Here is a 14954-nt window from a genome sequence, read left to right on the forward strand (position 1 = left end):
AACCATCAACATCATCAATAACTGTTACTACACCACAGTTCGCATATGTTCCCAGTTACCGTATTATAACTTGCGCCACACTCACTGAACAGTGCCATGGCACACAGTTGTGCCTGTGACTGTTTAGCATTTAAGTTTTCCTCCCTTTTTAAATAAAGGAGACAAAGACCCCTGGCAGGTGGTGGAGAGGAGAGGAGAAGCTAATGTTTGATATTGTTATTAGAGGAAATGTTAATTGTTGTGTAGGAAATAAAGAAATCAGTTTTATGTGATAGTTCTGTCACCTATGCAACTAAACCATTAATCTATGTCATGTGATATGCCACTTGTAATGAGCCTACTGACTAACCTTTAACCCATGCTATGTGATATGTCATTTACACTGACTAACCCCTAACCCATATCTGGACCCCATATTCTACTTTTTGTTCAAACTGTCTAAATCTGCTTTCTTACACCTGTCCTCCAAAGGTATTCTAAAGTTAAGCAATCACAGCATTGAAATCTTGAGGCTGTAAGTTAATGATGATTAATTGAATAAGGATTATATTTGACAGAGCAATCTGACGGCTAAAGGGTTAATCTTTGCTATGAGATAACTGCTTGATGTGATAAGCTGTTAGCTAACAGTTAATCTTTCGATACCAAGTTGCTCTGGCCACTTCTTGTGGTATGACACAAAACTGTTCTCTTTTAACGTGTTCAGTGTTAGAAATGCTTCCATCATAATTCAATGTAAGCACCTTTTAACCCTTTAGCATTCAACCTGGCCTTATCCAGCCTAAATATTCTACCTGTTTCATGTCCACTCTGGCTGGATCTGACCTCTCACACCTACCCTACAATGTCATTCTAGAAATAAACAATCACATCACCACAGTCTTAAAACTACAAGATAATCATCATCATCATCATCATCATCATCATCTAACGTCCGTTTTCCATGCTAGCATGGGTTCGACGGTTTGACCGGGGTCTGGGAAGCCAGGAGGCTGCGCCAGGCCCAGTCTGATCTGGCAGTGTTTCTACAGCTGGATGCCCTTCCTAACACCAACCACTCCATGAGTGTAGTGGGTGCGTTTTACGTGCCACTGGCACAGGTGCCAGGGGAGGCTGGCAGCGGCCACGATCGGTTGGTGCTTTTTACGTGCCACTGGCACAGAAGCCAGTCAAGGCGGTGCTGATTAATTTGAATTGATAAGCATTACATTTGACAGAGTAATCTGAATGCTTTGGCGTTAAGTTACATGCCAAACACCTGAGAAAAAAGGTGCCATTTGTTAAATCTTCCTGAATTGTTAATCATTTTCAGAAAATTGAAGTGCACAGACATTATAATATTTCATTAGAATTACAGTCAAGATGTGTCCTTTTCAGATGTTAGAATTCTAATATGCATGTTTTATGCTAAACTATTAACTCATTAATTTTTATTGTATGTCATAACACTATACTGACCTCAGACCAATCAGGAGTCAGTGACTTTTTGTCATCTATCATCTATCATCATCATCATCATCATCATCATCATCATCCATCATCATCATCATCATCATCATCATCATATTAAAATTGATTTAATTTTGTCATGTCTAATCAATGTAATTTTGTATTCTACCTAAGATCATTTGAAATTAATAATTATTTATTCTATAAATACTTATTCTAACAATTGCAGCGTGGAAGGTGTTTAGAAGCCATTTAAGAAACACACAAAAACTGTTAGATTCACTTCAACATTTGAATTTAATTTGCCAAAATATTTTTGTTGCTTTGAGACCGCGACCTGTTCACTGACAAAATTCCATGCTGCAGCACAGAATTTTCTTAAATGTCTTATAAACACCTTCTATGCTGCTATTGTTTTCGTTCCAGCACGTGATCAGGTCACTTGCTATGCAAGTACATCTCCATAATTCTTATTCTAATTTATTCTGCAAACAATCTCTTTGCTATACACTTGTTTCAACATAAACACCACCACGTCCTGCACACTGTACCACCACTGCCTCTGCTGCCACCACAACCTCCACCATCACAACTACCAAAACCATTATCTCTACCATGATCACCGTTACCTTCTCTACTCCTATGACCATTATTCCTACCACCAAGATCAACACTACTGTCACCGCAATCTCTCTCCAGGGTGGTGGTGAGCTGGCAGAATTGTTACCTTGGAGCGAAATGCTTAGTGGCATTTCACATGTCCTTATATTCCGAGTTCAAATTCTGCTGAGGTCGACTTTGCCTTTCATCCTTTCAGGGTTGATAAAATAAGTACCAGTTGAGCACTGAGGTCAGTATAATTGATTTACCCCTTGGTCCACACTTGCTGACCCTTTTCCAATATTTGAAACCAATGTTACTTCCTTAGGCTCAAGGCATAAAAAAAAGAAAAAAAGAAAAAAAACAGTGGTTAAGACAACTATTGACAAAATTGTGTTGATGACCGGATATAAAGTAGTTTGATGATGTGGACTGTATAGACACAGTATGTAAAAGGGCCCTGTGCTGGTGACTGGTAAAAAGTACCTGGTACATTCTGTTGAGTGGTTGGCATCAGGAAGGGCATCCAGCTGTAGAAACCAAGCTAAAACTGACCGGAGCCTAGTGCAGCTTTCTGGCTTACCAGTTCCAGTCAAAACGTCCAAGCTGAGCCAGCATGGAAAACAGATGTTGGAGGAGGATGAGGAGGATGACGATGATGTTGACTGAATGTAAAGGTGACGTTACTTGTTCCAGGACTGTGTTTCAAGCAGTGGGAAATGCATCCAGACCAATCCATTGCTTCAAATGGAGGAGAATTCTTTGAAGGCAATAAAAGTGTAAACATGTAAAACTAAGTGAATAAAATCTATATGCACATACATATACACATGCATACATACATTCATATATGTGTGTGTCCTTGCTTTCTCTGCCCCTGCTTGACAACAGGTGTTGGTTTGTTTACATCCTTGTAACTTACCAGTTTGGCAAAAAAAAAAATTGATAGAATAAATACCAAACTTAAAATAAATACTGGATTGTACCTGCGTCTGATCGTTACCTGCGTCACCTTACTGACACTTGTGCTGGTGGCACATGAAAAAACATTCAAGCGAGGTCATTGCCAGTGCCACCGGACTGGCTCCTGTGCAGGTGGCACATAAAAAGCACCATTTGAGCATGGCCATTGCCAATACCACCTGACTGGCCCTCGTGCCAGTGGCATGTAAAAGCACCCACTACACTCTTGGAGTGGTTGGCGTTAGGAAGGGCATCCAGCTGTAGAAACTCTGCCAGATCAGACTGGAGTCTGGTGCAACCATCTGGTTTGCCAGACCTCAGTCAAATCGTCCAACCCATGCCAGCATGGAAAGCGGATGTTAGACAATGATGATTATGATGATGATGATGATTGGTTTGACTGAACCCTTGAAGGTGGTTTCCCCAGCATGGCTGCAGTCTGATGATTGAAACAAGTAAAAGATAAATGATAAATTATCTTTTATCTTCCACTTGTTTCAGTCATTAGGCTGTGGCCATGCTGGGGCACTGCCTTGGAGAATTTTTCTAGTTGAATGAATCGATCCAAGTACTTTTTAAACCTGGTGCTTATTCTATTGATCCCTTTTGCTGAACTGCTAAGTTATGGAAATGCAAAAAGACCAGCCCCAGTTGTCAAGCAGTGGTGGGGGACAAACACAGATACAAAGACACACAGACACATATATATATATATATATATATATATATATATATATATATATATACATACATACATACATACAACAGGCTTTCAGTTTCTGTCTATCAGTCTGATCTGGCAGAGTTTCTACAGTTGGATGCCCTTCTTAACGCCAACCACTCCATGAGTGTAGTGGGTGCTCTTTACATGCCACCGGCACAGGTGCCAGACGAAGCTGGCAACGGCCATGATTGTTTGGTGCTTTTTACGTGCCACCAGCACGGAAGCCAGTCAAGGTGGCACTGGCATCGGCCACGTTCGGATGGTGCTTTTTATGTGCCACCAGCACAGGTATCACAACTACAATTTCCTGTAGATTAACCGTGTGTCACATGGTTAAGAAAACTCTCCTCCGTCAGTAGAAACATTATTGACTTTGTAAAAATTGACAAGTTGGTTTGTTTACTTCTTTCCTGTGCTGAGTTCAATCCTGTTTCTCTCTTCCACAAGCCTGGAGAAGCCATTTTCTGTACTCAGCCTCACACTAGATTCCACCATTTACCAGCATCTTGATCCTCTTCAGCTAGTGGATTCAGTCCTTACCTCTGGTGTGAGAGGCTGTGTATGATTAACTGTCCGCAGGCAGCAGCTCATTTAACTCATTCACGGACATAACGACAGCAGTCCAACTGTGACCATCCTGTCTTTATTTCAAACATATTGTATTGGCAGACTGCATTATTCAATACATCCTTCCGTGTCATTGTTGAAACTCGAGTCTGTCCTGAACCAGCAAACTTCCGATCAAAGACTTCATCTGAAATATGTTCAACCTGTGAAGACGATGAAGATAGGAACCTGTTCTCTGATGTCTTCATTTTAAGACAGCAATATGATTTGAGGGAAGTTTGGCTTTTTCTTTTAGCAGTTCACATGACTGCATAGAAGCCTTCCTTGTTTTAATATTTTCAACGATGGAAGCAGTATTATTTGGGTTTTCGTCACCCTTGACAAAACAGATGCCTCCCCTATGATCACCATGTTTTAGCTGTGATCATCCTACGTTATTTCATTTTTACCTTTTTTAAAGAAGGTACAGTTTGAGAGAGAATATACTTCCTATTTTTAGCAGGATAGTTATCATGTAAAGAGAGTTTACCTTGTTATAATTCTCAGTACACTGTTTCAATAAGACAAGACAAAGGCTGACCGGTTGCACTATTTGCACTAGTCTTCTCTTTGCCTTCTAGTCCTCTCTTTGCCTTCTAGTCCTCTCTTTGCCTTCTAGTCCTCTCTTTGCCTTCTAGTCCTCTCTTTGCCTTCTAGTCTTCTCTTTGCCTTATCTAGGTGTGCTATAGATAAAAAAATATATATATTTAAGGCTTTAGAAAATCAATTCAAATTCCTGAGCACCTGGAAAAATGTATTCATAAATTTGTTGTAGAACATAAAATTTATAAAATAAGGTAAGCAATAGTTTTCTATATTTTTTTCTAATTTTTAATTCTAAAATTTTTCTTCAAATTTCCATGGGAAGTGATCAGTAATTTTTTTTTCATTTTTCACATGAAGAGCATCTGTAGTTTTTTTTTTTGTCTGATATTTAGTGCATTACCAAGTCAAAAATATTAAGAGCCATTGGGCTAAGCAGTGCAGCTTGGCTTCAACATAACAATAAACACATATATATACATAGGTTTGTACCATGGGTTTGATATCGCATGGTTTTCTATGGCTCGATGCCCTTCTTAATGCCAACCACTCCCAGAGTCTAATGGGTGCTTTTATGTGCCACCAGTACAGGTGCCATTTGCATGACTCCAGGATGCTTTACACACACAATAATAAATAAATGCGCCCTTTTAAAGCCTAGCCAGGCTCATGGGCCTGGTTTCTTTGGTGTATGTGTTCTCTATCTGGACGGGACGCCAGTCCATCATAGCGTTACTCCAGTCCATCATAGCGTTACTCATTTTTGCCAGCTGAGTGGACTGGAGCAACATGAAATGAAGTGTTTTGCTCAAGAACACACACAACACGTCGCCTGGTCCAGGAATCGAAACCACAATCTTACAATCATGCTGCTGACACCCTAACCACTAAGCCACGCACCTCCATATATATATTTATATATAAAATACCATATCTGCTCCAAGCTGTCTTCCATCGAATTCCCAGACACAGTTTGTCTGTGAAGTCTTCCTCAGTGGGAAATACCAAGGAGAGGTAACTCTAGGCAGACTTAAAGCTGTAGTTTTAAGTAAAGAAACGGTCAACCGCATTGGCTGAGTTGTGCTACTAGGTCGCCAAGCAGTGTTTAGGCATAAGCAAACTTTAGCAGCTTAATTAATATATGTTTGTGACATATTTCACCTTCTAAAGGCAAATTTACAGCAGTTACTGTAGAGAAAAAAAAACAACAAATTCTCTCTTATGGTAGAAGGTGTAAAAACCCTATGCTTGGGGATCTGATAGGGGGCAGCACTAGGCAGATGTGGTGTTTTTACACGTTTTACCAGAAGAGAGAATTTTGTCTCCTCAGCAACCTCTGTGAATTTACTTTTCAAAGTTGAAATGTGTCACAAATGTATTTAATTAACTTAAAGCTTGCACGCATATGTGCTCCCTCCCCCACATATAAGAGTGTGTGTGTGTATAGCATTTTATCCGTAAGAACAGTTACCCAACCGCACCATTTTCCCCATATAATTCTCTGTGCAACATTGTAGCGTTCGGTGTGAGGCTTCCCTGATTCACAGCCCCTCATACAGATGTGTTCTTCCTTGTTTCTCTATTTGCAGCTGCTAAAGATTTACCCAACGACCGGACTGGACAACCTCCGAACCCTTTCGTCATGATAACGACAATCACTCCACCTCAACAGACGTGGACCTTAAACAGCCACACTGAAATCATTGAGGTAGGATCCTTTAAATCTATTAACTCCAGGTTTCTTCCCTCATTGACCAGGCAGACGAGGATAGTGTCTCCCATCTTCTACTAGATCCAGTCAGTAGATTGTGGCCATGCTGGGGCACTGGCTTGAAGAATTTTCAGTCAAATGAATCGATCCCACGACTTTTCCTTTTTAAGCCTGGTACTTATTCTGTCAGTCTCTTTTGCCAGACCTCTTAGTTATGGGGATATGAACATACCAACACTGGTTGTCAAACAGTTGGCTGGTGGGAGGCGGGCACGCACACACACACACACATGATTGGCTTCTTTCAATTTCCGTCTACCAGATCCACTCTCAAGGCTTTGGTTGACTCGAGGCTATAGTAGAAGACACTTGCCCGAAGTACACTCTGCAAAGTGGTTTGCACTAGGAAGGGCATCCAGCTGTAGAAACCATGCCAAAACAGACAACGGGACTTGGTGCAGCTTCTGGCCTTGCAAGCTCCTGTCAAACCATCCAATCCATGCAAGCATGGAAAATGGATGTTAAATGATGATGATGGTGGTTGTGGTGGTGGTGGCAGCTCCAGCAGTGGGCACTCAGTTCAACAGCGCCACCATGTGGTTATTGGTCGTCTTCAGTAGAATGCACATGTATTTATTCAAGCTTTCTATCTGAGGATTCTTTTCTTTACTTCCTCTTTGAAAAGTCTTGAAGAGACTACAAGGGATCGTGCTTACTCCTTGTCCTACGTGGTCTCTGAAGCTGTGGTTCTCAACTGTTTCTTACCTATGGACTCGTTTGATTACCATTTTACTCTGTTGGACTTCCATCGCCGCTCGAAGTTTAAAAACTAGTTTTATAGATATTCCTTTCAAAAATTCTTATTTTGTTTTTCACTCATTCACTTGTGTCTAGGTTGAACTACGTAAAATGTTGGAGAAAGAGAGCTTGCTGTTTCTTCCCATAAATACATCTGAAAGAAAAACTTTGTTCATGGACCCTTAAACTACTACCGTAATTTGCTTGTGTGGACCCCCCCAAAAGTCTTATAAGGACCCCAGTTGAGAACCACTGCTCTAAAGGTTATGAAAGAAAGAGGGAGTGGAGGGAGGTGACCCTGAAAGCATTCCCTCAATGGAGACACGAGGAAGAAATCTAGTTGTTACTTGCAATAAATCCATCTAAAGGAAAACGTTTTCACAGACCCACTCTTGTGAGCCCTCAATTGTGAGCTGAAGGCGATCAGAACAACAACAGTTTCCATTCCTCTCTGTGTTATTGTCAGCACACTTTGCCGTGTTTCCATTATTGCCTCTCTATTTACTTTGTGCCATTTTCTATTTCTCTCCTTTTTCTAGAGAAGCAATGATCCACAATTTCTGAAGACCATTGGTTTTGGGACGAACATCAAACTGAAGACACGAGTAAAGTTTACGGTTTATCACGTCAATGAAAGGATGACCAACACAGTGAGTCCACACTGCTTACTCTCCTTCTCCCCCTCTTCCTCTCCTTTGTGTTTTTACTCCTTTTTCTATTTCTTTTTTTGTCTCCTTTTTCTCTCTTTCTTACATTCTCCTTTACCTTCTCTTCCCGGCTTTTAATATTTTCATTTTGTTATAAAAGACCTGAATACTTGTAACACAGTGTATTCTGCTAAAGATACCCAGGGGCTGGGTGGTGGTGTTGATAATTCAGGCAATGAATTTAAGTCTAATACCTAAGAACAGTGACAACCTTCCACACAGTTTCTTATTTCTTTACTGCCCACAAGGGGCTAAACACAGAGAGGACAAACAAGGACTGACAAAGGGATTAAGTCGATTATATCGACTCCAATATGTAACTGGTACTTAATTTATCGACCCCGAAAGGATGAAAGGCAAAGTCGACCTCGGCGGAATTTGAACTCAGAACATAACAGCAGACGAAATACTGCTTAGCATTTCGCCTGGCGTGCTAACGTTTCTGCCAACTCGCCAACTTTCCACACAGTTTCTGCCTACCAAATTTCACCGAAGACTGTGGTTGCTTCCAGACTATGATTTAAGGCACTTACCCAAAGCGCTGTACTGTGAGATAAAACCTAATAGCCTCTAGGATACTTATGCTCAGACTAGTTTTATAAAATGGAGCAGCAGCAACTATTATTTCTGCCTCTACTCCTCAACTGGGGCTACCAGAGAAACACGAAGATTGACTTTGTAACACCTTTTGCAGACTCCCTCATCAACAGATGTCAGTGATGTTTGTTCTCTTTGTGACCGGTGACTTCAGTGGACATGTTGGGCACCATCCAAGAGGTTTCCCGGGAGTGCATGGAGGCCATGTAGTTGGTTCCTGCAATGAGGTTGCTGGGGTTCTGCAATACTAACCCCAGAACTCCAGCCAGCTACTTGTTCACCTATCAGTCCGGTAGACACACAAGTCAGGTTGGCTATGTTCTCACCAGAAAGTGACTGACATCTTGTAATCTCAGTCAGTTATTTGTATGGAAACCAAATGAAGCTCTAACCTTATGAGTCCTAGGGTTTATAATGGACCAAAGTCTAACTAAAAGTTTCATCACTCTTCTTGACAAGGACAGACAAGGACCCTTAGTTTAGAAATAAGGATTCCTAGTTTTGAATCTAATCTGATACTATTTACATATCCTAGAATAAGACACATGAAATCAAACTAACCGAAACATAGAATACAAAAAAGTGGATTAGGCTTGGCTTATAAACCCAGGCATAAAGGCAAAGGCATTTGAAATATGCCACAAACACTTGGTTTTGGTGGGGCCAGTCTCACTGGGTGAGGACCTGGGCTAGCCTAGGGGTTCTTAACCGTGGTCCATATGCCCTTTGGGCTCCATATAAGATTTTGTTGTTAAAATTTATATGCAATAAACTGCTTATACTTCTACAATATACTTTTTTTATGCAATTCCTAATAATATTTAATGATAAAAATTATGTAGGATTTTTTTTTATACATACATTGGTTGCCTATGGAGGTCCAGAAGAGAAAAATAGGAATCAAAGGGGTCTGTTGGTAAAAAATGGTTGAGAACCTCTGATCAAGTTGATTGTTACAATGGGAGTGAAATTTCATAAATTAAAGATTGTACTGAAGCTCATCATATATGAATGAATGTGTGTTTGTGTGTGTCTTTGCATCAACACTGCTTTTGTAGTAGAATGTCCCACAGCAGTTTGATGTATGGAGAATAAAGTACCTTACTTGAAAAATAAAGAATTGGCATTAGGAAGGGTGTCTGACTTTGGAAATAGTATCTTGACAAGTCTCAGGTAACCCATGCAAAGCATTGAAAAAGCAGGTATTAAACCAATGATATTCCATCTCTAAATCTGAAGTTAAAATTCTGAAATTTTATTACAAAATTTTATTACAAAAAAAAAAAAAAAATTCATCTCAAACATTGAACTTGTATTCTTGAACTTTGAATTCATTAATCTCTTATTCTTTTAATCTATTTCAGATGTCACAGTTGGGTTATGTGATGTTTGATCTGAAGTCACTTCTGGCGAAACCTGATAAAAAATTGCATTTACCATTAATGTAAGTTTCTGACTATATATTCCTTCTCAAACCCTCCAAGAAGCTTTTATATCCTTTTAAGTGAACTATATCACATACAACCCTCCCCTTTTCTACAAATTTGTCTTTGTGCCTATATTAGAAGAACTGGCTAAATTGATCTAATCTTGCAATCATTTTGGCTTTTTACATTCTGAGTTCAAATTCTAACAAGTTCAACTTTGCCTTTTTATCCTTCTGGGGTCAATAAAATAAGTACCAATCAAATAGCGGGGTTGATAGAATTGACTGTTTCAAAAGATTTCTGGCAGTCTGTCTACAGCCCTGGTTGTTAACCATTTTTCACCTGTCGGCTCTTTTCCTTACTACTTTGCTCTGGTGTCTCCCCCCCCCCCATTGCCATTCGATGTTTAAAAACTAGTTTTACAGATACTTCTTTTGAAATTCCTATTTTGCTTTTCCTGCATTCACTTGTGTTGGTTGGACTCTGCATAACATTAGAGGAAGAAATCTAATAAATACATCTAAAGGAAAACGTTTTCACAGACCCTTAATATACTCTTGTGGGCCCTCAATTTACTATTTTGGTTGCATGGACCCCTAAAATCTTATATGGACCCCAGTTGAGAACCACTGGTCTACAGCAAGAAATTATTATTATTATTATTATTAGCATGCTGTGCAAAATGCTTCGTGGCATTTTGTGTCCTTACATTCTGAGTTCAAATTCCACCAAGGTTGACTTTGCCTTTCATCCTTTTGGGGTCGATGAAATAAGTACCAGTTACGCACTGAGGTTGATGTAATCGACTTGCCTCCTCCCCTCAAATTTCAGGCCTTGTTCCTATAGTAGAAAGAGTAGCAGAATCATTTGCTTGCTGGACAGATTGTCTTGTGTCTGTTCTGACTTCTTTGCCTCTTATTTTTCTGGGGTCCACAAATTGAGGATTAGTCATGTATTGGTGATGTAATTGACTAATCCTCCACCTGGGGCAACAAGATGATGGAGAGACAAATACAAATACATAAAGTATTGGGGTTTACACAGAAAATTGAATGAGAAAATGTAAATATACATGGTACAGGCTTGGCTGTGTGGTTAAGAAACTTGCTTCCCAATCACATGCTTCCAGGTTCAGTCCTACTACTTGGCACCTATGTCTTCTACTATAGCCTTGGGTCAACTAAAGCTTTATAAGCAGAAATTGGAAAGAAGCCTGTCGTGCGCGCGCGCGCGCGTGTGTGTGTGTGTGTGTGTGTGTGTGTGTTTGTCTGCCACCTTCATTTGACAGCCAGTGTTGGTTTGTTTGCATTCTTGTAACTTAGCAGTTTGGCATAAAAGCTCAGTAGAATAGGCATAAGGCTTTAAAAAAATAATGGAGTTGATTCATTTGACTAAACCTGTTAAGGTGGTGCTCCAGCCTGGCCACTGTTCAGTGACTGAAACAAGTAAAGGATAAAAGATATAATGAAAGAGGATAATGATGCAGTCCCCTGATAGAGAGTCAGTCAAGGAACCCCCACAGATCCTAGGTTACCCTGAACACTAAGAGCAAACTCAAGAACGGGCACTATATCATGTGCAACATTGACGAATCAGTGGTTTCCGCACTTTGTCAGTTGTGTGGCGAGAAAGGTGAAAGGTTAAGCCACATTGTCAGTGAATGGTGAGATGCTTGCACAAAAAGAGAACAAGAGAAAGGAGGACAACGTTGCCAGATTGGTTCCCTGGAAACTCTGTCTTAAGTATGATGTGAGCAGAAGGGAGAAATGGTATGAGCACCGACTGGAAAGGGTTGCTGAAAAGGGATCAATATAAGATCTTGTGGGACATGACCGTCCAGTGTGATTGTTGTATTGTGGCTAGAAACCCTGACGTTGTTGTTGTAGTAGAAAAGAACAAAGAAAGCCAATTATTGCAGATGTTGGCTCCACTGTGGAGGCACAGGGTGAATGAGAAGGGAGGCGAGAAGGATGAGAAATATTCGGAGGAGCTGAAGAGGGAACTCAGGAAACTATGGAGAACCAGACACTGAGAAGTGGTACCGGTTCTGGTGGGTGAAGGGCTGGATGTTTGGCTTGAGATGCTAGGAAATGCTATCAGGACGAGACTGTTGGAGAAAACAGCCTTGTTAGGAGAAGCAAGGATTCTTAGGAGGGTGTTGAAAGTTGAAGGAAAAAGGGTTACTTGGAGGACCTTTGGTCGTTTGATAAGGCTCCCTCTTTTTGTATAGTCTCTCTCATGGTATCTGTCACCGTAAAGTTTGTTAGAACAGAACATACATGTTTACATAGGGAGAAATATTACCTCTCAGTGATAATCCTGCTCCTGGTGCCAATATATATACTATAGCTAAAGTTAGATCACCCAGTGTAGTTTTAGATGTAATAATTTTGAAGGTGGTAGAATGTGATTGAAGGTAAACTTGACTGCAATTTCCAGCATGTTCAGTGACTCCATAGAGGTTTGCCTGTTGTAATATCCTCTGTGTGCAAACCTGTGTTTTGTAGGTCCCCTGATTCTTCTCCTGCTGGTCAAATACAAATTACTGCTTGGGTCCACGATGAATCCATTCTTATTGAAGATAATTCCAGGGTAATTATGCTTTCTTTTTGCTCATTTTATTCTTTGTCTGATTTCATCCAGTTGGTTGGTTATGGCCATGCTGTAGCAAAGCTATCATCAGAAAAATACTTCATCTAAATTACTGATGGTAATTAGTATTTTACTTATAGAATTGTTAGAGCATTGGACAAAATGCATTCTAGCATTCATTACAGTTCTTTAATTTCTGAGTTCAAGTCCTACCAAGGTCAGCTCTGTCTTTCATCCTTTTAGCACTGTATTTTCTCATTCCTAAGTATGAAGCAATTACTGTGTTTGAGTTAATTCACTAAACCCTTCCCTGAAACAATAGAATTGAGATCCTAAAACCAAGGTGCCACTAAAAAGCATTCGTATGGGTGCTGATGCCCTGTAAAATGTACCCAGTAGAGTCTGCAAAGTGGTTTGCACTAGGAAGGGCACCCAGCTGTAGAAACCATGCCAGAACAGACAACGGGACCTGGTGCAGCTCCTGGCCTTGCCAGCTCCTGTCAAACCATCCAATCCATGCCAGCATGGAAGATGGATGTTAAATGATGATGATGATGATGGTAATGTGCCCAAGTTAGAAACAATTATTACTGAGGGAATTTAAATGGGTTTCTCAACCTCTTTACCCACGTCGAAATCTGTGGCCCGTGTGGTGTAGCAGGAAGGTAAAAGTTTTAGTAAACTATAAAGGACAGTGAATTAAGTTGTCACCACCACCACCACAACAACAACAACCGGCAGCAGCATTATAATCTTCATCATTTTTAAACATCCAGCATGGGTCAGATGGAATTTAGTGAAGTAGATATTCTACAGCCCACAACCATTATATCCCCCATAACACTACCACAAACTTTATCCTTACTTCATTGCCAAGTGAAATTGTAGTCGTGGCTGATGCTGGTATCACGTAATTGGCACCTGTGCCAGCGGCACCCATTACACTCTTGGAGTGGTTGGCATTAGGAAAGGCATCCAGCCGTAGAAACCATGCCAAATAAGATTGGAACCTGGTGCAGCTCCCCAGCTTACCAGTCCTCAACCAAACCCTCTAACCCATGCCAGCATGGAAAGCGGACAGTAAATGATGATGATGATGACTGCCATCATCTCCACTATTACCACCAACATTATCATTATTCTCCTCGGCAACATCATCGTTGTTACCACTAGTCAAAGAAGCCTCTGTGCAGTTGCTTGTCCTGCTGGAAATAGCTGCCAAATATTCCTCAGACCATACACGCTTGATAAAAAGGAAAGATTCTCTGCATAATATACTCTTCAATATCCTAAAAAGACAGGATGGTCCTGGCTGGAATACCTTGATCATAGTCTGCTTGATTAGGGTTAGACAACAGTGACAACATCGTCACTACAAATCCCTGTTACTATCACAAATGACATCATCTTCAAAAGGGCCCACAACACCAGCCACTGGTACGAACAATAGTACTCTCTTGAGTAGGTATCATCAACACCACCATCAACATCACTATCAGCATCATCACTATTGTCACCATCAACATTACCATTTACCATTCTCCACTCCCCACTTATTCTGAAGTCTTGTTTATTATTCTCAGCAATTTTCTGTTTCTTTCTAGGGTTCTGTTAGTTATGGAGAGAAATTGCAGAATCGGGGTTTGGGTAATTTGAAAATCATGTTCTTTAACCCGATCAAGAAGACGTTTCGGTTTGACACGAACAAAGCAAGAATGCAGTTGTTTGTCCAAGAAGTGATGGCAGAGTTTAAGTGGAACTACACACTCCCACTCCAGCTGCTGTGAGTATCACTTACGATAATAAATAGGAGTAAATGGATTTCTGTCTCTTCTGATGATGGATATTCAGTTGTTTAATCAGCTGAATTATCTGCTTGTGTAATTGGTGTGTAAATGGTTGAATATTCCACAGTTATGTGGATGGTTGATAAAGTTCTTCAGCAGAATCAGCATGATTGTATGACAAGGCTGGATCTTTAACTGTTTAGCATTTAAACTAGTCATATCCAACCTAAATATTCTGCCTGTTTTATATTTAAGCTGACCAAATCCAGCTTCTTACACATGCCCTACAATGTCATTCACTTGTTTATTATTTTTCTTATTTTATCTTATGTCCATTGTCTGGAAATCTTTTGTAACACATCTGTGACCTCTTCAGTAACCTTTTCCATCTATGTGTATCCTCCTACTCTGCTTAGTCCATTCTTGTAGATTTTCATTCTTTATCTAAAT

The 14954-nt window shown here is 40.3% G+C and overlaps 1 protein-coding gene across 2 annotated transcripts in view; it reads left to right on the forward strand.

The window, feature by feature from the left end:
* Window positions 1-14954, forward strand: part of LOC115223171 (inositol polyphosphate-4-phosphatase type I A) — a 100131-nt gene that overhangs the window by 40948 nt on the left and 44229 nt on the right. For both annotated transcript variants that reach the window (XM_029793607.2, XM_029793608.2), the window contains exons 7-11: window positions 6475-6593; window positions 7934-8044; window positions 10063-10142; window positions 12633-12717; window positions 14322-14500. In XM_029793607.2, coding sequence (XP_029649467.2) covers window positions 6475-6593; window positions 7934-8044; window positions 10063-10142; window positions 12633-12717; window positions 14322-14500 — 574 coding nt within the window. The remainder of the gene's footprint in view (window positions 1-6474; window positions 6594-7933; window positions 8045-10062; window positions 10143-12632; window positions 12718-14321; window positions 14501-14954) is intronic.

Source organism: Octopus sinensis, linkage group LG22, assembly GCF_006345805.1.
Source record: "Octopus sinensis linkage group LG22, ASM634580v1, whole genome shotgun sequence".
Lineage (NCBI taxonomy): Eukaryota > Metazoa > Mollusca > Cephalopoda > Octopoda > Octopodidae > Octopus > Octopus sinensis.